The sequence below is a fragment of the Pocillopora verrucosa genome, chromosome 14 (genome assembly GCF_036669915.1).
Source record: "Pocillopora verrucosa isolate sample1 chromosome 14, ASM3666991v2, whole genome shotgun sequence".
Taxonomy (NCBI): domain Eukaryota; kingdom Metazoa; phylum Cnidaria; class Anthozoa; order Scleractinia; family Pocilloporidae; genus Pocillopora; species Pocillopora verrucosa.
Window position 1 is genome coordinate 8,178,512 of NC_089325.1, and position 21,638 is coordinate 8,200,149.

A 21,638-nucleotide genomic window follows, 5' to 3' on the forward strand; every position below is an offset into this window, starting at 1 on the left:
AAGGAGACATTTGCTGTCTTCGCTATGACTTTTGCAAATGGTTAGACATTCTAGACCTTTCGGATGAGGAGGATAAACCGCAGGCCCCGTCTCCTGCATCTTCTGGTTAGCGGTGGACGTAAAAGAACCCACGCACTTCCAGCAAAGAGCAAGGTACGTTCGTCCCAACCTCTCCAAATATAGCATACATGAAATACGAAACAGTAGTTACTGGTGCATCAAAAGTGCTTTAGAGGCTTGGGTTAACTGAGGTAATACTGAGCATGGAAATCTAAAAAAAGGGCGTGGCTCTGTTACACTCAGTAAACTGAAACAAGCTGGTCTTGCTGTGCTTGGGAATGCCAAGCACCTCACAACACTTTACATATGGCAGGTAAAGACAATTCAAAAACCAAAGTTATTAACATTTATTTATATTTTGTAAAATACTATTATTGACCCCTACAACAATTACAACCATTTATCACTTTATCGTCTTAATCAGATACTTGCTTTCAGCTCAATTTCCATTTTTTTTTTTCTTTTTTAAAAAATAATCTAAAAAACTACATACAATAACTGATTTTAGCAACAAACTTCAGGGCAGATTGGAACCAATAGTGGAATGAAATGACCACCGTTCAACATCTAAATGCATTATTACAAAAATATGTCTGCACAAAATTTTAACTTACATTTGTTCGACAATAATTGATCAAATTATCTTTTAGCTAGACTACCCTATTTCTGGATTATATATGTTCCCAAATTTCTATTTTTTTTTTAGTTCGTTATGATCAATTTTAGAGTGAGAATCTAATGGTAACTAATACGTTGCGACCATAAATTTAATCTACAAGGACAAATCCCCATTCACACAAAAATCAGAACCCCCTGTAAAGCAGCCAGTACAAAAAGGAAAAAAATTGAAAAACGATCGACGCTGACAACAAAAAATATTTCACCACCACTCAAAAGTCCATAGTGTCAATGAAAAGAGAAGACCTGCTAGTTTTCATTACATATAGAGACTATCAAAGTAAAATGACCTAATATCTTTCTTAACTTATTTAAATTACCATTTCATATTGTTATTATAAAACTCTTTATTAGTTCGTAGACGATGTTGTTGTCATAAGAGAACTAAGCGTCGTCTGAAATGAAGGACATTTTCGTCAGTTTTACGGGGTCTCGAGAATTTGTTCGAGATGTTCGTCTGAATTTCTTGTTAGAAAAGCCGCCTTCTGGTTGGAGGTCTAACGAGTCATTAGGAGCCGTGTTCAGCATGGTGTAACCAGACGAGAAAGGATTCCTTGAACCTATTACACCTTCTTCGGCCTCAGGTTTCTTGTATCTGAAAAGAGAGTAGATCATTCGATCAGTGAACATTAAGGTTTCCACAAATTCCGTATCACTCGCGCGTTCATTCCGCATCATGGAAGCCGAAACTACCATAGAGGTTTGTCTCATATTATTTACACGTGACTATACATGACAACAGCCACCATTCAAGAAACGAGCCCAAGCTCCTTCCTGGTCCTCTCTCTCGGAATGATCGAAGACCAGACCCGAGAAAACAGCGGAAATCGAGCTTAACAACGGAACTAATCAACACAAAGGCGCGCGTAGTTTGTACCACATTTAGCACAAAGGTAAGGCCTCATTCCAAGGAAGGTTCAAAATATGTAATATAAATGAGGATTACTGACTTATCTTCCATGATCGGACACTTTGTACATAACTGAAACAGAACTAGGGCAAAAGCTTGGCGTGGTTTCTCGTCCCGTTCAAACTGGGCGTTTGCCAGAACAGTTCTAGGACCAAAGCTCCCAATCGTAAAAATACGTTTGTGTAAATGAGTTTTCTTTAAAATTTTCAATGAAAGAAACCTTAGTAATCCCCGAACACGAGACTCTAAACAATATCAAACCAAACTATAAAACTTACAATCTGAGCATCAAAGATGACCCAACAACAGATACAGAAGACGCTGCCATTGCAATACTTGCCATCCAAGGCTTCATAACGACGCCTAGAGGTTCAAACGCTCCAGCAGCTAACGGGATTCCAATCATGTTGTAGATGAGCGCGAAGCAGAAGTTGATGTAGATTCTTCGGACTGTAACCCGTGAGAGGTCGATAGCGACGGCTACATCCATGAGATCACTCTAAATAAACAATAACGACAGCAACAGATGAGGTAAGCAATTGAAAAGAACTCGAGAGACGTCTGAATATTGCTCAATGATAGTTATCTCCAGGATAATATATATGCCTATAATTGCCTATCGCGTACAGAAGTATTGGAGTAACTCCTTTCGTATGATTTAATTCTAAACCTTTGGACCAGAATGTAAAACTTGCCTCTTGCTGCTTTAACTTTCCAAAGAAATCATATGAAAGAATTTGGTTTGGTAGCAACATAACTCTTCCAAACTGATACTTTCTCTTTCTTGGGTAATGTCTCGATATTGAGACGCAAAAAAAAAATTAATCGCGGATTAAAGTGGAAAGAGGTACAGTGAGAGTCGAGACAGCACACAGCCCAGTGACCCGGCCGGGGTATATTCTGATATTAAGTGATGTTTTGATTTTAAATATAAGGCTCTTTCGGACATTGCATCTACCACGAAGTTATTCCATTTAAGAAATAGTTAAAAAATACTTTCCATAGCAATTACATGGAATGGAGAATAAAGACGCTGATCAAACAGTTACCTTAATTAAGACAACATCAGCTGCCTCCACAGCGACATCTGTACCAGTGCCGATAGCGATTCCAACATGAGCCTGTGCGAGGGCTGGTGAATCATTGACTCCGTCACCCACCATAGCTACAATAAAACCTTTGTCTTGAAGCGAACGAATTTTTTCCACTTTGTGTGAAGGAAGAACCTCTGCAAATACCTGCTGTATCCCAACCTGTGGTGAAACAAGGAAAATTTTAACCATGCAGCACTTCCAACTTACGTATGATGATGAATAAAACCGGATGTGCAGAGCGGCAAACGTAATATATCAGCTACTAATATTACAGAGCTGGAGACAGTTGTTTATTTGTCGCGTCACGAGTATGAGTTCCCATGAGGAATCGAACCTCAGGCCCCAGGAGTCCACGCTCTGACGCTCTACCACGTAGTCAAAGAGATTCTGAAGTGAGCTGCGTCATTAAGAGGTTTACATGTGACCCACATCTTGCATACTGCTAGGATCAGTAATTTCGAAACCGTCATGTGAAAGTGTGTAGATAGAATAAGAACGATAATGATTTTAAAGCTTGGTAAAGAAACAAAAACAGATGTTTATTCGTCTTATCACGAGCGAGGGACAAAGCGTTGTCTTATCTTATAAGTATGATGAATAGCAGTTTTTGAGTATGATGGTAGGAGTTTTCCTGAAAGGGTCGCTCACGATCAGCGTCAACGACCCAAAACGACAAAGAAGCAGAAATCAGGAAGTGTACAGCTCAACTACACTCCTGGGCGAAAATGAATGTTTCAGGTTGCTTTGGACATACGAAAGCGAGACAAATCATCTTGCAGCTGACCTGCTTAGCGATGGCGAACGCTGTCTTCTTGTTGTCTCCAGTTAACAGCACTACTCTTATTCCCATTCTTTTCAGTGTCGCCACTGTTGCCTGAGCCTCCTGTTTCACTGTGTCAGCGACCGCCATCATTGCTACAAGAACACCTGAGGGAAAAAATTCCGGCGAATCAGGATTGAAACTATGCGAAGTCGGAGGGTAAAATGTCAGCCCGGAGACTTATCTCGAGAGCGCTAGTGCACCCAGCGAGCTCGTGACTCTCAGAAATTTGCAAGAATGGTGCACTCGACGAGCTTTCTGTTCTGCCGAACAATCAGAAATTTGCACGACTGGAGCACCCGACGAGCTTTCTGTTCTGCCGAACGATCAGAAATTTGCACGACTCGACTCGACGAGCTACTGACTCCTTATAACTACTAAAAAATTGCTCGAAAATCAACACGAGCGAAATTTTTCCACCACTTAAGAGGTCACTGCGCAGTCGGAGAGAGTGTGCACTTCCGCCAACTTATCGGGCGACCTTTTCCTTTTCTCGAGTTCTTACCATTAATGCTGATGAGTACAGCGGTATGTCCTTTTTCTTCATGCTCTTGCATGGCATCTTCCATCTCATCAGTAACCTCTAAGCCGTTCTGTTGCATCCATTCTCTGTTACCAATAAGCACTTTGTATTTAGTGGGTTCTTTGGCAGCGTTACTTCCTTCCTTTGCTTGGCTCTCTGCTGTAGAAGGGGAACCAGTTTTCAAATCATGATATGTTCACGAAAAAGATTATTACGCAATGCTTCAGAAACGACACGTATCCAAGCGGGTAAAGAATTGGTGAGCGAAGAAAAAGTAAAAATAAGAACAAACGGTTACAAGGCGACAATGTATTTGATGCCCTTCACTCCAGCTGTAATCCTTATTAACAAAGGTGAAGTTGAATAAAAAGGCTAAAACATAATGTACTCTTGCAGTAGGACTGAAATGCCAGGAGACTGTCACCGTGAAATAAAATTTGTTTTAGTGCGACGAAATACTGCAAACTTCACTCTCCTTCACTTGGGAATGTTCTGTATTGAGAATGATGCTTCTTTCACTGCCATTGCAATTTAGAAGGGGAAAAAATGGAATTAAGTTTTGGCTGAAAGAAGTGGCCCTTACACAGCCAATAAAGACTGACATCCAAGCTCCCTAGCAGCTGATTGCACAAGACCACTCGCTACCTCTGCTACAGTACTCTTTCACCACAAACTATTTCATGATATGACTACTTAATTAACTGATCAAAGGAGCTGCGTAGGCTAGCCTTTTGTGTTTTTTCTTTGCGGCCACTTCTTTCTGCGTTTGATGTAGGAGTGACTGCAACCTTACCATTATCACTACCACTGATGACTGATGTTGGATCAGCATCTGCACTCTCGTCAATCACAACTCCGCTAATCTTGACGGTCAGGTTTTTCCGGTTCTTGTTCGTAACAGTCTTGGGCTTAATGATGTCTTCGACACCGCTGACCGCACAGGTCAGACCGTACCCTGGCACTGCCTTGAACTCCGTACACTGACCCAAAGTTTCTGTCTGCAGCTCCTGTTGATGACATTATGGTCAGCAGTGGTACTAGTTGTGCTCTGATCCGAACTCTAAGCCAGCGGAGACACTTTATAGAGGGGTCATTCAAAACATCACAGTCGTCCCGCCCCCCACTTTTTCGAATCAGCAAATAAACATGCACAAATAACGGAACCAAGTCAATTGGTTACCTCAAGCAGAGGGCGCCTCTAACATATCCGTAAATATCTAACCCTCCAGTTTTATAAATATGACTGAAGAAGATTTCGCACAAGCTGTCGACACTGTCACCGACAAAATATTTTTTTCAAAACTACCCTTGTGCGAACAGTTTAACTCAAAGACCGGCTCCAAACCATTTGATGTACTCCGTAAACAATAGACAAGCTTAGTTAACAGTGCACTTCGGTCCAACATTGTTATTCCTGTGAGTTTCCCCTAGCGCCTATTTTTTGCCTTTGACATACTCAAGTTGTAGTTCTTGCTTCAGTTTTTACCCTTACCTGTTTGGCGTAATTGGTAATGGCTACGCCGATGGGATGTTCACTGTGATTTTCAGCAGTGCCTGTTAGCGCCAATAGCATTTCCACGCTGCACTGGGCTGGTTTGACAAACAGCGCTGTCTTCACCACTTCAGGGGAGCCGTGTGTCAAGGTGCCTGTCTTGTCAAACACTACAGCATTCACCTGCAAACAAAACGTTTTTCGACTGAGTTTCTCCAAACAAAAGCCAAATTGATCCCAACGGCCAATCTTCAAAGAGGTTTATATCGCAAGAAGCCAATAAGAACTAAATGTAGAGATAAGCGTACTCCCTAAAGCGCGAGAAAACACCTGCGCACAACTTGTCTGTTCTCACCTTGTGTGCGGTCTCTAGTGGTTCGCCTCCCTTAATCAGTATTCCATTCTGAGCTCCAATACCTGTACCCACCATAACAGCAGTAGGGGTGGCTAGACCAAGAGCGCAGGGACAAGCAATGGCCAGCACAGTAATGCCAATCTGGAAGGCGAAAGCGAACACAAACTCTGTCTTATTATCCTGGTCCGGCTGTGGAAAAACAAGAACGGTGATAAGACACTTCTTTCAGAAAGACTCCCCTTCACACAGCATAGACCCACGTTTCTTTAAACAGTTGTAATACTCAAGAAAAAAAAGGACTACTTTAAGCAGTACTTACCTTGAAAGTCTTTCTGAGCAATGTAATGTCAACAAATCCAATAATGAGCCAGATAACCCAGGTCACAATTGAGATCGTAACCACAGTGGGAACAAAATACGCTGATAACTTGTCGGCAAACTTCTGGATTGGAGCCTATAAATAAAAGAGAAATGAACCAAAGAGGTTAGATAATGTGACGAGGAAAAAGACAAAAAATAGGACATTGCAGGGAAGTAGAACCAATGACTACCCTTCTTCTTAACCAAAGAAGCTCCTAGGGCGTTTTTGGTGAGCTCGGTCATTTAGCAGGTCTCAATGTGACAAGCTAACAAAAGGCCAGAAAAAAACTCTCATTCACTTTATTCCGTCCTATACATAAAGACAACGAAAATTGAACTAACATAGAGTTTGGAATAAATTTAGTTTTCATACTTCTACGGCAGCTTCGCACGAAAATTACTTGCCTTCAAATCATTACAAAATTGTAAAATTTCCACCGTACCTTAGAGGTTTGTGCCTCCTCTACTAATTTCACAATCTGTGCAAGCGTAGTGTCCTGACCCACGTGGGTTGCCTCCACCAATAAGGAGCCGTTTTGGTTTATAGTTCCACCAATCACAGAGTCACCTGGTTTCTTGATGACAGGCATGGATTCACCCGTGATCAGAGATTCGTCAGCGGTGGATGTACCCTGAAGAACTTTGCAATCAACTGGTATTTTAGCTCCTGGAACAACCTGAAAATATGAGAACGAGCTTTATTTTCATATAGCATTAATTTATCGATCACATAAAGAGGAGTTGAAAATCGCACCAAACATCGGCAGTGAATTGATTTTTTTCCAAGGACGTCCAGAAATAATTACAAACAAGCATTACTATCAAGGTTTTATATAACTTTGGGAAACTGAGGTTTACTGAAACAACAACAAACCAGTTGCACTCAAGTCTGGTTAGTATTCAACTAGTCATCGATTAGGTGAAAGAATGACGGCCGGCGATAGGACAAGGACAGAGAACCTCGCACAAGGTTTTCAATGAATTTATTACCATCCACCTCTCTAGTAGAATTCTATTATGCAACAGTACAAATGTCTCTTAAGTAAAGGTTCTGATTACTTCTAGGGAAGACAAATTTCCTTACACTAAGCTGAAAATCTGCCTTCAAAATGCAACAAGAGAAATGAGAAGTGTTAGAGCCTGTGTACCTTTAGTACATCTCCACGCTGGACCAGGTCAACATGAATGACTTTCTCACTGACTACGTTCATTGTTCCGGGTGCCAGCTGGACCAGCAGTGCATCCGAGGGTTGTAAAGACAACAGTTTGGCCAGAGCCTCTGATGTCTTTCCTTTGGCGACATGCTCCATCCAGCGACCAAGTGAGATGAACACCAACAACATAGGTGGGGTGTCAAAGAACGTCATTGGACTGTGATTACTCTGTTCGGACATCGCCACGGTAACTACAACAATCTAGGAGAGAAATAATAAACAGAATGAGAAAGAGAAGGAAAGTTTCGAGGATATTTTTTCAATTCAACATTGTGATAAACTGTACCATTAGGTTTGTGAACATCACTAATCTTATAGCCGTTTTCTGGGAGATCTAAATTAAACTAATTCACATGTAATCAGATTAAAATTAAGTTTACTTTACGGAAGATCAGTACTTACAGAATAAACATAAGCTATTGATGTGGCCAACATAATCAGTACGTCCATGTTTGTGGTCCTGTGTTTAAGAGCCTTATAAGCTGTAACATAGAAGTACTGTCCACCAAAGATCTGCAAAGGTAGAACGTGGGTAATGTGAGACATGTTACGGATGTGCTGGTTCAGTTTTCCCTGCATGTCCTGAGCAAGCCTTTCTTAAGGACAAAGTGAAACACTGTGGGTTATGCGTGACATAAACTAGTAAACTTTGAAATGGATTGATCAACTGACTGAGAAATACTCGTTGATTTCCCGCTTAGGGTAGTCAAAGCGGCATTTGAATTTTTTTTTCCTTCTGGCTTCCGTATTTTCAGTGACATAAATTATTGGATAGAAAGTCTTAAAACAATCCATTAGTAGTTTATCATTGGTTATGGTGACAAGAAGATAAAGGGGTGACTTTTAACCCTTTTACTCCCGTGAGTGACCAAGACAGAATTTCTCCTTACAATATCAATACAATTTCAAGCAAACAAGTGATGAGAATAAAGAAAATATTTGTTATAAATTGATCCAATACCAAATTCTCCAAACTAACATCACAAGAACTGTATGGCAGACAGTAAAGAGAATTACTAATAAGATCTTTGGGGATGAAAGGGTTAAAACAGACTGTGATGCTGCATCAGTGGGGGTATAGGAAGAAAATTTGGTGTTATCAACTACGTCGATAACGAAAAGAATCTCAAAGGCTGACGATTCGAGCGTTGGCAGTTCGTCAGAGTAAAGCCTTAGGGTAAAAGGTTACGCTTTGACGAATGGCTAACGGACAAAATGCCGGCTTTAGAAACTATTGACGGTGGCCAATTTACATTAACAAATCAGTTGATTATACCGAATTATACGGCGGCGATAAGTGATGGTTACACTGCGCTCACCTGAACTGGAGTACACAAGATAAACATTAACAAATTCTCCAAGGACAGTCCAGGTAGCACCATTTGGTTTGGTCTCTTCTCAAACTCATCCAGAATCACATATGTAATAAATATAATGAATGTTGGTACTCCAAAGATCAGGGAAAACAAAAATGAGCGTCTCCATCTAAAAGCAAGAAAAAATAAGTGTGTAAAATGTAAACAGTGAATACAAAATGTCTAACTTGACCTTGGAAATTAACAATAATAGCATGGCGAGACAAAAAAACTCACCAACAATAGGCAGAGGAAACCAAAAAAGACAAGGGATTAAGTTAAAGATGAAAAAGATCGAAAAAGATTCCAGACGATTGGCTTGAAAATGTTTGCGCTACATGCAGCTCAAAGGTAAGGGAACCAAAAGATGAGTAGGCGATTAAGACTTGACGCAGACTAATCTTGACAGACGAGCAGACGCATCTCTTCTCAGATGCGTCTGCTCGTAATGAGCATGTAAGAGCTAGTCGATTGTTTTCTGTATAATAGAATGGTCATTGTTTATTTTAGTGGACATTGTGTTTTTGGGTAAAAACTGGTGGTTGAACTGCACCGAATGTCTGTCGATCGTCTGAAGTGTCTCTCGGCTGTATTTGTTTGTTCACCGCTATGGCCCTGTCAACTTAAAACAGTGTTTGCTCACCAGAAAATTTCATCAAGGTTCGCTTGCCACAAACAACGCAGTACCCGGCGATGGGCGTATCATAATTAAAAGAAAGAAGAATGTCTTTTAAAACTGATTGTTATGCGCTTAATAACATTCATGATATCATTTTCTCGGTGTTTGCTATGACGCTACATTCAAACTCATTTCACTGTGGCCTCTCGCCAGCGCCCTGTGCTAAAAAAAATTTAAAAATAAAAAAGTTTTCTTGATTGAAGAATCAAGAAGGTTTGATACAGTTTAATATATTAACTTTTCATAGAATGCTTAATGGAGCAGAGAAAAAATATTTTTTTTAGTACTTGCCGTGACAATTTTCAATAGATGCTTCAAATCTAAGCCTTACTTGCTTATTTCCTTTGAGTGATCTATCCTATCCCTTTTCTTGTCATCGTTGTCCATTGATGCACTAAAACCTAGAGACTCGATAGATTCAATAATGTCCCGTGGACCTGTTGTTTCTGTGTCGTACACAAATCGGCCACTGCTCGTTGCTAATGCAACTGATGCCTTCAGTATTCCTTTCCTTTTGGTGAGGTTTGATTCTATTAAATGAACACACGAGGAGCAAGTCATGCCTGTTATCTGCAACAAGAAGAGAAACAGGACATTATATCCCTCATATCACTGAACTTAAATACAAGTTGTCAGAAGATAAATACAAATTAACACGGGTCTTTAAATGCACGCGCGCACGATGCAAAACTTGTCCTTTCATTCAACGTCGAGAAAATATCGGGATCCAAGCGATCCATTAAGATCACTGATGACTTCACCTGTATCTCCACCAATGTCATTTAACTTGCTTTTATTGCAAAAAGTTGTACATCGACGAGACAGGAAGACGAATGACGACGATTCTAAGAACACCTTCACGACGTAGAAAAGGAACGACAAAGACGCATCCAAACCAGTTACTAGACACTTAGATCTCCCAAATAATTCTAAGCAATACAAGGCAGTCTGATGCCCTTCCTTGCATCTAGGCAATTCGAAAAGCTGCCAAACTCCACAACAAAAATTCATCACTCAAAACAGCACTCTTAATCCCCAAGGAATCAACGAACGCTATTTAGTCAACCATGTCCCCACCAATAGCATAGCTCCATGTTTCTGGACATAAACCATACACAACCCACAATTCCTCTACTCGCTCTGGCAAAGGGCTTGAAATTCTTTACGGTGCCCAATTTACTTTATCAACTTAGTTGATCAAACCAAACTATCTTGTTATACTCGTCCCTCATCGACACAACACAAAGGTTTCCTGTACTTGTAAGTGAATATAGACAACAGCTTAAGTGAACAAATTATGTGCATCTAATAAAATCACACTAATCAATGCATGTTCCTTTTGGATCCTTTCTGATACATGGCTGACCTGTGATTTAATCAAACATAGTTAAAAGGCTGATATATTGAACATTGCAAATACAATCACAATACACTTACATTTATATCAACTGTACCCTCTCCCTGACCACCTTGATCCAAAAGTTCACAACCGTACCCCAAGCCCTTCACATAGTAGATTATTTCTTCTGGTGTGATCCTTTTCTTGTCAAATTTAACTTCTGCTTTCTGTGCTAACAGGCCAACAAGTACAGACTTTATTCCTGTGAAAAAGTTAAAATGTTTGTAAACAAAATTTATATTTCAAAACAATCTAACAACTTGATACAAAGTCTTCTTCATTTAAAAAACCCACAATTTTACCAGAAATAGTGGCCTTTCAAAGCAGTTATTAGCATCTCAATTCTCCTTACAGTATTACTACCAAATCAAACATAAAGTTTAGGAGAAGAAAGGAAATAATCGTCCTCTAAAAAAGCTAATGATTATTCAACCAATTCTCCTTGTCAATACCTTTGAAATGCATATAGAGCAGTATGGAGAGTATGCATCCTGATCTTAGGGAGTCAGGGGTCAAAATAATATCATTGGAGTTGGCTCACCTTTCTTCTTCATAAGTCCTTTCTCGATGCTTCCCACACAAGATGCACATGTCATGCCTGTAATGAGCAGATAAATCTTCTCTACATCTTCTTCACCCAGTGATTCTCTGCTTCTCACAGTTTCCATGTTACTAAATGTCACCTCCCAATCACCAGCCAAATCATGATTGACAGCCTTAGCACCCTCTTCATTCTTTGATCTCTCACCATCTGACAACAAACCAAAAACCAAAATATTAAGCTGTTACAACTTACACGTAGCTGGCAATTTCAGTTGACCTAAAGTTTTGAGTATCAAGAGCTAGCTTAGAGAAGGGGGCAGGGGGCAGTACATCTTTGAGAAGGGCTGGGTATAGTTCCAGGGTGGGGGAACATTACATACTTGAGGAGGGCTTGGTAGAGCTCTAGAGCAAGAATCCCCTCGATTCTCATCTCAGGGTGTAAAAAAATTATTGTTCTTGTTGTTTTCCTTTACTAGTTGTTGTTGTTAATGTTATATTTTTTTTGGTTGATTAGTGAGATTTACCAGTCCAATCTTCAAGTCTGAAGCCCAATGCAATATCTACCTTACTTATAATTTTTACCATCATCATTACAAGAGAGAAATGTATGAAGTTCACTGAAATTTTGTTAATCTTCTATAAAATGCACAGGAGAGCTTGCTAAGGATCCCAGCCATTGTGTAATTGTATCTCATGTAACATCTATCATGTCATTCAAAAGTGATGTTAAAAATACATATAACTATAATGAATAAACAATGTAAGATAGGTTTGTTTGAGAGAATTAGCAATTAGAACATATGGCTAGTTGGGAGAATAAAGTATTTGAACAAACATGTTGACCAGACCACAAAGTTAACCCTTTAAGTCCCACTAGTGACCAAGACAGAATTTCTCCTTACACTATCAGTACAATATCAAGCAGACAGGTGATGAGAATAAAGAAAATATCAATTAGGGGATTATTTGTTGATCCAATACCAAATTCTCCAAACTAGAATCATGTAAATTGTATATCAAACAGTAAGGAGAATTACTAATGAGATCTTGGGAGTTAAAGGGTTAACCACTTACTTTGCTATGAAAGGCATCCTTCATAAAAGTTCAATGTTGAAATCAATCTCAGGCACAATGAAAATAACAAAATACCCTTTGACCTTGCCAAAGAAGAAACATTTCCATTCTTTAGGGGTCCATTTCACCACAGGTTATTTTCTTTATGATTCAGTTCAGTGAAAAAAACTTTTCTTGTGTCAACTAGTGCATCATAAATATTCATCTTGAACTCAAGCTTGTATTTTTTATAAGATATGACACTTAAATCTTTTTCAAGCCACTTGATTTTGACAGGTACCATGATGATAAATTCTATTATTCTAAGATCCTTACTAAAATGAGAGGATTTGCCTTCACTGGAAACTTGATCATTTTCAAGAATGAAGGATCAAGTTTCAAAGATTGGGTTTCAAGTTTGATGTTTTAAAAAAATAATTGAAATTTTATTCCCAGGACATTGACAAAAAATTTCAAGAAACCAGATCACTTCTAGCACAGCTATGGTTAACCACATACAAGAAGAAGGATAACATCAACTGTAAGATCTAATACTTGTGAAGGAACTCATTTGCATTTGGCTGAGAAGAGAAACTTTGAATGTCACTAAGGTGTAATTTTGTAGGAATAAAGGGGTGCTGTGTTAGTGGAGGTTATTACAAGATATTTTGGTTTCATCAATTGAGTTTACAAAGTAAATTGGCCCTTGTAAAGAGTTTCTAAAGCTTTCAAAATAGAGGAATTGCAGGGTATGCGTGGTTTCTATAAAGAACCATGGAGTTATTCTTTAAAAGGTAATCTCCTTACATCTTAACCTTTAAAAATACATGTAACAACATGCCATAACCAATAACTTTACCATTGATCTTTTTAAACTCCTGATTGATTGACAAGAGCAAAGCCAAGTTAAGTGACCCAATACTGAAAGATCTGATAGTCTGAAATTAGAGAACCACTCCCCCACAATTGATAAAAACACTTTCTTGAAATGATTTTGCACCTATTCATTTATTCATGGCCAAATGGTAAGAGTATTATATGAACTAGTAAGGCAGTTTATAAATGGTGAAGTGGTTTGCCTCCCACCAATTTCATTGCTTCAATTGAATTAGTTGCTTCACTGATTTCAGTTTTGTTGTCACTCTTACCTTCAGAGAGTGTAGCATCAAATCCCATGTCTTCAATCCCTGCACGTAAATCTTCTGGTGTTGTCACTGCCTCATCGTACTCAATAGCAGCTTGTTTGTCAGCAAGAGAGACTTTGATATTCTGTACTCCTGGCTTTGTAGACATGGTTCCCTCAATTGTTTTCACACAAGACATGCACGTCATTCCTTCAACACTAATCATCGCCATTCGCACATCCTTATCAACATTGCAGACACCATCCCCAATCAAACTTGCATCAAATCCCATGTCCTCAATAGCTTCTCTCACTTGCTCCCCTGTGACTTTTCCAGGTGAGTAACGAACTTGGGCTGTCTTTGCTGCTAGGGACACTGAAATGGACTGAATGCCATCAAGCTGGGAAATGTTTTTCTCGATTGTCTGTACACACGAATTACAAGTCATACCATCAATGTTTATCATGACTGTCTGGACATCATTTGTTAGGGGAGGGGTGGGTGAAGGCGAAGACAAAGCTGCCTCAAAGCCCATGTCATCAATGGCCTCTCTCAGCTTCCCAGGGTCAGTCATGGATGCATCATAAGTAATGGTCGCTTCTTCATTCTTGAGTGAAACATTTACAACTTGTACACCAGGTTGCTTAGACATTCCTTGTTCAATGGTCTTCACGCAAGAGTGGCATGTCATTCCTTTCACAGAGATCTTTACCTCAGTATAACTCTTATTGCAGGAATTTTCCAGGCTTTCAATCTCCTTATTGTCCATTTTTCCATCCTCAGACAGAGCTATTTCATGTTGTGTCAAAACATCCACAATGCGCTTCAAAGATGTTTCAAATCCCATTTCCTCAATGGCATTTGTTAATGCCTTGCCACTGGTTTGCTTTGGTGAGTACATAATTTTTCCTTCTTTTTCTTCAAGAGACACTTCAATTTGCTTGACACCACTTAAATCAGAAATGTTTCCTTCAATGTTTTTAACACAAGAATTGCAATGCATGCCTTCTATGCCAATGTATGCAACTCTTAGTTCATCATCACTAAGTTTTGAAATGTCTTCCCCCTCCTCTGGAAAAGATATCCTTCCTTCTTTATCTTTGATGGCAACCTGTTCAGAAGAAAGAATAAATTATCCCTTGTCAACCATTTAATACCACCTTATTGTGCCAATACTTTCTGAAAATGTATTGAGCACATTTCATCAGACATTATTTTCATGATTTAGAAGGACAATTAAGCAGAAATCAATTAAATTTGTGAAAGTGGAGAACCCAAGTAAGCATAGTAACAGCCAGTTCAACTGTATGGACGCTTTTAAAGTCACAGAACAACTACTCAGATCAAAATATTCCCATGATTATCTTTCACCCACTTAAGGTTGTGTCATACATAGCTGACCATCCTATAATTGCACAAGTAACTGAGCATTAAAAAAAATATTTATACAGCATTTGAATGGTAACAGTTCAATACTTTTGATCACAATACAAGCCTTTGGCAAATATACATGGACACTATAATTCATGCTAGGATATTAAATTCTTGTGGCTAATTTTTGTGGTAATGTATTTTTGTGGGACTTATAGTTTATAATTTTCAATCAAATTGCAAAAATTGCAAAACTGAAGACCCACCAAAGTAGTAACAATAAGGTCTGTGTAAGGACAACAAATAATCAGTTTTCCTCTTAACTCAATAGATGATCCATATTAACTAGTTCTAAGTCCTTTCATACTTCAAGATAGAGTCCAAAAAATCATTTCCTGCCTCAAGAAAAGGCATCTAGGGTGTTTAAGTTAAATATGGCCCTCTCAGCACAATGAGGTTCCTACCCCTTAGCCTAGTAAGAGCAACTGTACTTTAGAACAGGTACATGTAATATCAACAGAAATTTAACTCCCAGATAACACTCAACCTAGACCTGTGACAAAGCCTGGAGACTGATATACACAATAACAACAAAATCAGAGATAGATCTGGCATATCTATTTTTATAGCAATTTTTTCTCTTGTTCTCTCAACTATACAACTGTACCTACCATACAGGAAGATATTGCAATTGTAAAGTTAAAAAAAAGAACCCCACATTTATAGGCCGGTAAATTTTAAAACTTAAAGCCATCAAGTTCTCTTGGACAACAAAAAGTACAAAAAGACTGACAATAAATGTCATAAGATTTGACACTCGTTATGAGAGGTCACAAAAGGATCCCACAAATTATACTTCTGCTTGCCAGGATAGACAAAATTTAGATCAACAGGTACAAAAACATTGTTACAGGTACTTTTACTAAAGAAAATATGCCTTCTTGAAATTCTAAGAACACAAAATGCTGTTGAAAAAGGTTTCCTCAGGTCTGCTGTACTCATTACTAAGGGCTTTTACATCTGACAATGACATCAGCAAAAACATGCACTCAAGAACAAAACCACACTGAAATGGTAATAATTTCCTTTCTTTTTCTTAAATACACCTGAGTTGCCCTAGAAACAGAATTAAAACAAAAACCAAATACACAAAAGAAAACTTAGTTGATATAAAAAGCTGTCTTTCTCCTTCATTCATGCACTACACAATATCAAATTATTACAGAGGACAACTCTTAAAGATAACTTAAAAGCAAACTTGTAATGTGTAAAATATGGTTTAAAACCCTCGTGTAAGAATTTGAATATCTTGAAAGGATAAAGAAATCCATATTTACACTGATAACATCCAAGTTTTCTGAGTTCATGAAAATTGCCACAAAAACATGAAACACCACAAATCATGAAAACTAGAAGAGTAAAAATCAAAGTTTCCCACAAACTTAAAAAAGTAACTTCCAAAACCAAATATTTAACAATGTGGTAGTAGGTTTCCGGTCAAAAACCTTTTAAATTCACATTATCACAAGGTTATACCCCAGGGGGTGCAGGAAATAAAAATCCAAATAGTAATTCCATCTTTAAAATACAGAGAACATCAGAAGAGAAATACATGAATTGGAAAAAAAAAATCATCAAAAAGGGAATAGGGCCAAACTAGTAGGAAATAGCGTCTACCCACAAAATCTCAGTTGCCTTAAACTACCAAAAATTATTTCTTATACTTTACAATTCATTTATCCTCATATACCCCCCAAAAAAAACAGCAACATTTCTAAAAATTTCTGAAATAATCATGCTAAGTGTACTCAGTTTGAACCACACTTACAAACTACATGTATCTACCACAGAAAAAGAAACATCTGGCTCTTTAAAATCAAACTATATCCTCCTCTAGTGTACTGAAGATAGATTTAACTTACACATTTAAATAAAGAAGCAATATTAGACAACAACAGATAGACAATTCTCACCAGAAAATTGAAAAAATTCAGAAGACTACCTCTTCAGCATAAAGCAAAAAAATAGAAAAGATTGCTATTATCCTTTGGCTCCCTGAATCAAACTTGAAATGGCTAACAAAAAGGACAGTATGTTGTCTTGTGGTGAAGGAAAACCTGACAACAGGCTAAATATTGGCTTTTAATTTTGACAAATATCCCACCATTGAATAAGGGGCAATTACATATGAAACATGAATATTTAACTTTGTGGTGAGATACAACCATCTGTGTTGATTTAAGCAAGAAAGAAAAACAACAAAGTTGTGAATTCTTTTCAGAGACATTTGTCACTAAGCCTTTCTGGTAACAGTTCAAAGACATCATCCAAGAAATACAGCGTCCTTAATTGTTACTTGTATTCTGAGATAGACATAAAGGAAGGAATACTAGCAATCAGAATAATTAGGAATGATAAATTGTCTGTTAATCAGATCATTCTTGAGAGACACTTAAATGAAAAATGAATAATAATGAGAATTCTCACCAAGCTATGACAGAGATGAAAAGATTACTACAATTGCTAGCAGAATTAATTGCCAAAAAACTAAAATCCTGGTTTGAAGGCACCACTAAAGTTTAATGTTTTAATCTAATCGTTATGTGTAATGTAAAAAAGTTGTAAGCAGGTCACGACTCTTTAATGAGTTGATAAGGTAAAAGACAGTTTCTATCTTAAAAAAAGTGACCAAAGAATCAACAGTAAAAAAAATTTAGATGCGTTATAAAACTATCAGCCAGTCAAAACAGTTAAGAAATCCAGGTGTTTAAGGTCTGTTCAATTGCATTCAAATGTCCCCTCAATTTTTTGTAAAAAGCAAAATAAGCAATGGTGACTTTCTACACATTGACTAAGCTTTAAAACGTAGACCTTTCCTTCTGAGCCTCTTGCTCACAAAATGAACTAGTTTCTCCAACACCTCCATATTTAACAATATAACACTTATATTCTGCTGGACTTGACACTTCAGGTTCAAATTCCCAACCCCACCAGGGCAAGGCTAAAAGTATCCCTCTCCTTAGCACAGACAACGGTCAAATGCCCAAGGGTTGACAGGGGAAGGGGAGATGTTCAAGCTTCAAATTGATCAACACATAAATTAGGCAACCTCTTTACCACACTGTATAATGGCTTTCTAGGAGATCTACAAAAAAAATCATTTAAAGTCAAAATAAAAAATGTACTGTTAGGTGTTCTTGAAAAAGGAGAAAATTCGTTAAATGATATACAAAAGGAAATCACTTAAGTAAAATGCATGTTTAAAGAACAAAAAATCTTCCTATTGTTCTGCTCTGACTTACTCTTTCCACACTTTTCCACTTCATGAACTATATGCTACCTCATTTTCTCTCATTGTGATGTTTTTATTTTTCATTCATCCTGGATTCTTCATAATTAGCTTTATATAAACTTGTCCATATAGACTAATATTGGCTACCCACAGGCCATGTCAATTGTCTTCAGAAAATTTGCATTTATAAAGTTTTGTTATTGACTATGCAGACCAAGCCACTAATTAGATGAGCAAAGGGTTTACAAATGGAATTTTAGTGAACAGAACTAAAGATTTATCACATGTGATATATCTTTATCAACAAAACTACAAGTTTCAACTGAGGAGAAATAAACTGAAAAACAGACTTCTCTCATGAAGTTCATGGTACACTACAGAAGGATAATAATAGGGACTAGCAACAAACTGCACCTGTTTTGAAACTTCCTAAATGTTAAAAGTGACAAAAAAATCATTCCATTTGCTCTGGTTCACAAGCCTATTAATTGTTCATCTGTTATGCTTTTCATCATTACCAGCTCTACATCTCAGAAATCTGATGAATCTTTTTAGGGATGTAAAATAAACATCCAAGATCACCAAATTCTTTGGTTGCTGCATTGCATAAATGTCCAACCGAGTCATTTTCTTTTTATTCACATGTCAAATATGTTCTCCTGTAAAGAAAAATCAATTTCCCCCATCTGTATTTCTTAAAAAAAAAAAAAAAAAAAACCTGATTTATATGATCAAGCATCCATCTTAACCACTAGTATGCCCAAGAAATGCACTCACAAGTGATAATTTATTTCTTGCTATATGCAAACCATTATCCCAAATGGCTTAAATTTCTCTCAATGGGTTTTCACAGACATCTGAACTTCCAAAACTGTTGTTTTGTTCAATTCTAATATGTTACAGTGATTTCATAAATGTTGAAATGCTGCATGCTTGATCGATCTGTATATTTAAATTACTCAATTAATTGATCCATTTTTACTAACTTCAAGATCATCCCCTTGTGTGTTGCAATTACGCATACCTTTCGATCAAATGTTTCAGTATCTGAAAATATCTTAGAGCATTTATAATACTGTCTATATGCACCAGAATTAATCATGCAAAACAAGAATCTTCATTCTCCTGAAATAAATTGAGCTTACGAGTGTGTTATGCTCATACACCATGAAACTTGGTTGATTGCCATTATCTATCTAAAAACAGTTAAGGTACATGAGCTAAATTCGAGGTACACTTTGACAGTTATCAAATAAACAACACATTTGATGCTGCCATAATCTCTACCAAGTTGATCTTGTGCCCATTTAGTTCATTAATCATTGTAGGAAACGTACGTACAACTATTTGCATCACAATCAGTAAATCAAACGTAGCTCAAAAATGACTTTCAAAATCCATCCAAACCTCCATTTAGACTTAACTTAGCCCTCACCTGAGGATCCATTGCGCGAAGAGACCTTGGTCGCAGGATTTGGATTCAAAATTACCGGACCAATTAGGGAACTTCGGTAAGCTTCAGCTTATTTCCCTCAACAAAAATTATCGCCGTGCCCAAGGAAATAAGTGTCTTGATATTCGGGGATTGGGTTATTCGCTCTTATGTGTGATGGATTGTACTAATACTCCACAAAATAACAGAACAATTAATATTGGATTTTTCACGTCGTAACGACGGAGGAAATGTTTTCGTCACAAAAAGAAAGACATAATTCCTTCCCCTTCGGCTGAATCCGCCATCTTGATTCGTGCTTTCACAACCGGTCACGTGATATGAGATTTTTTAGTTCTCATGGATTACTTATTACTTATCAAACCTGAAATCTTTATTTACTTGTGGAAATTACCCAAAAAACACTTACCCCGCTTCATTATGCCCTCATCTTTAACATGTGACATAGAACTTCGAGGAGCCAAGTACTTATTAAGTCTCTATTTTCATGTAATGAGATGCAAATAAGTGGAAGTCTGAATACTTCATGCTCACAGTCTACCCCTTCCCCCCAATTAAAGAAAAGAATTTGAAAATAAATACTCACGTCCCAATATAGCAAACGAAATAAGCCGCCTCGAAATACGCTAACACTGACAAAAAAACTTTCCGAAAGACAGTGTTGAGAACAAAAGCCCTCCAGAAGCCGTTAAGGGTCATGTTATATCTATCCGATATTTTTAATTTTCAGAATGTTCAGTAGTACAGGGTTTCAGAAACCTTCTAAATCAACATCAAAACTTTTAATTCATTTGAAAGAGCCGAAAATGAACGTAGATAAAGAGTTCTTTCGAGAATAGGGCGCGGTCATCCGCTCGAACAGGGTAATCGTTTTAAAAATTCATAGTTGTTGTTTGTGTTCCACTGAATGCTTTTGTGCACTTAAACAAAAAAATAATTTGCTTCTTATAAGTTACATATCAAACTAAGAGAACAAAGCTGGAGGTCACATGTCAAGGCTAGTATCAACCCTTGTGAACATTTAGTTCAAAGTCTGCGACAGCCATTCAAATTTCATCAGAAAGTGAATGATCTAATTCCATCATCGCTTGACGTACTGCAAATTTATTTTGATGATAAATGATTCGCCTCGTGAACATGATTTCAACCCTTTTTCGTTACGATTGATCGACGCTATTCAAAATAAATCGTAATTGCGTGACATAGAAAATTAATGACATGAAGGTTTTATTTTGCAAGCACAAAACGCTGTCATCCAGTCAACGCAAATATTTCCGCCACCTAACCATTTATGAGTCATGCTTCAAGTCCAGATATTAAGGGTTATCAACAATATCAATCAGTTGGCAGAAAACTGCTGTGAAAATCAAATTTCAAAAAGCATCCAATAAGGAAAGCAGAGTGGGTGTCTGAAATCATGACTGGGAAACCTTTTGTATATTCATGCTTGTGTAATCCATGCCCGTTTTATATTAAGACAAGCGTAATTAAAAAAAAATCATAAGTCACCCAAATGTAAGAATTATCTTATCCAACTAAACCCATTTTATGATTCACTAACATTTCGCGCAACGCTACATTTGAATTTAACTTCTAAAGTCAGTGTGATTAATTTCTGTATCTCTCACCTTGTTATCTAAATATCGCTCAGAAGACATCTCATCGAGTTTCACCAGCGAATGTGTCTCGTTTCCCGCTTGAAAATACTTATTCCTCACCGAATATCGAAAAGTAAACGAGAGAAGCGCTCATCAGTTTTCTACAAGGAAGTTCTGTGAAGTAATAGGATGAGAGGTAAAATTATATTGACGAAGATCCAAGGAGCAAAGGCGCACAAACCTATGGAACACAACTACGGGTGTT

At 37.7% G+C, this 21,638-nt stretch overlaps 1 protein-coding gene across 4 annotated transcripts; it reads right to left on the minus strand.

Moving 5' to 3' along the window:
* Nucleotides 1–392: 392 nt before the first annotated feature.
* On the minus strand, nucleotides 393–21,602 carry LOC131776446 (copper-transporting ATPase 1). Of its 4 annotated transcripts, none has more exons than XM_059092614.2 (18): nucleotides 21,404–21,602; nucleotides 13,684–14,770; nucleotides 11,481–11,690; nucleotides 10,978–11,141; nucleotides 9,872–10,110; nucleotides 8,826–8,991; nucleotides 7,909–8,019; nucleotides 7,441–7,707; nucleotides 6,736–6,969; nucleotides 6,252–6,386; nucleotides 5,933–6,121; nucleotides 5,578–5,760; nucleotides 4,879–5,092; nucleotides 4,068–4,244; nucleotides 3,527–3,669; nucleotides 2,698–2,901; nucleotides 1,927–2,147; nucleotides 393–1,333 (listed from the first exon to the last, which is right to left on the minus strand). In XM_059092614.2, exons 1-18 carry the CDS (start codon nucleotides 21,431–21,433, stop codon nucleotides 1,123–1,125), a joined length of 4,185 nt encoding a protein of 1,394 aa, XP_058948597.2. In that variant the 5' UTR covers nucleotides 21,434–21,602; the 3' UTR covers nucleotides 393–1,122. The 4 variants fall into 4 exon arrangements, with proteins under 4 accessions (XP_058948597.2, XP_058948599.2, XP_058948600.2 ...); XM_059092616.2 differs by lacking the exon at nucleotides 21,404–21,602 and adding an exon at nucleotides 20,362–20,417; XM_059092617.2 differs by lacking the exon at nucleotides 21,404–21,602 and adding an exon at nucleotides 20,185–20,251.
* Nucleotides 21,603–21,638: the final 36 nt, after the last annotated feature.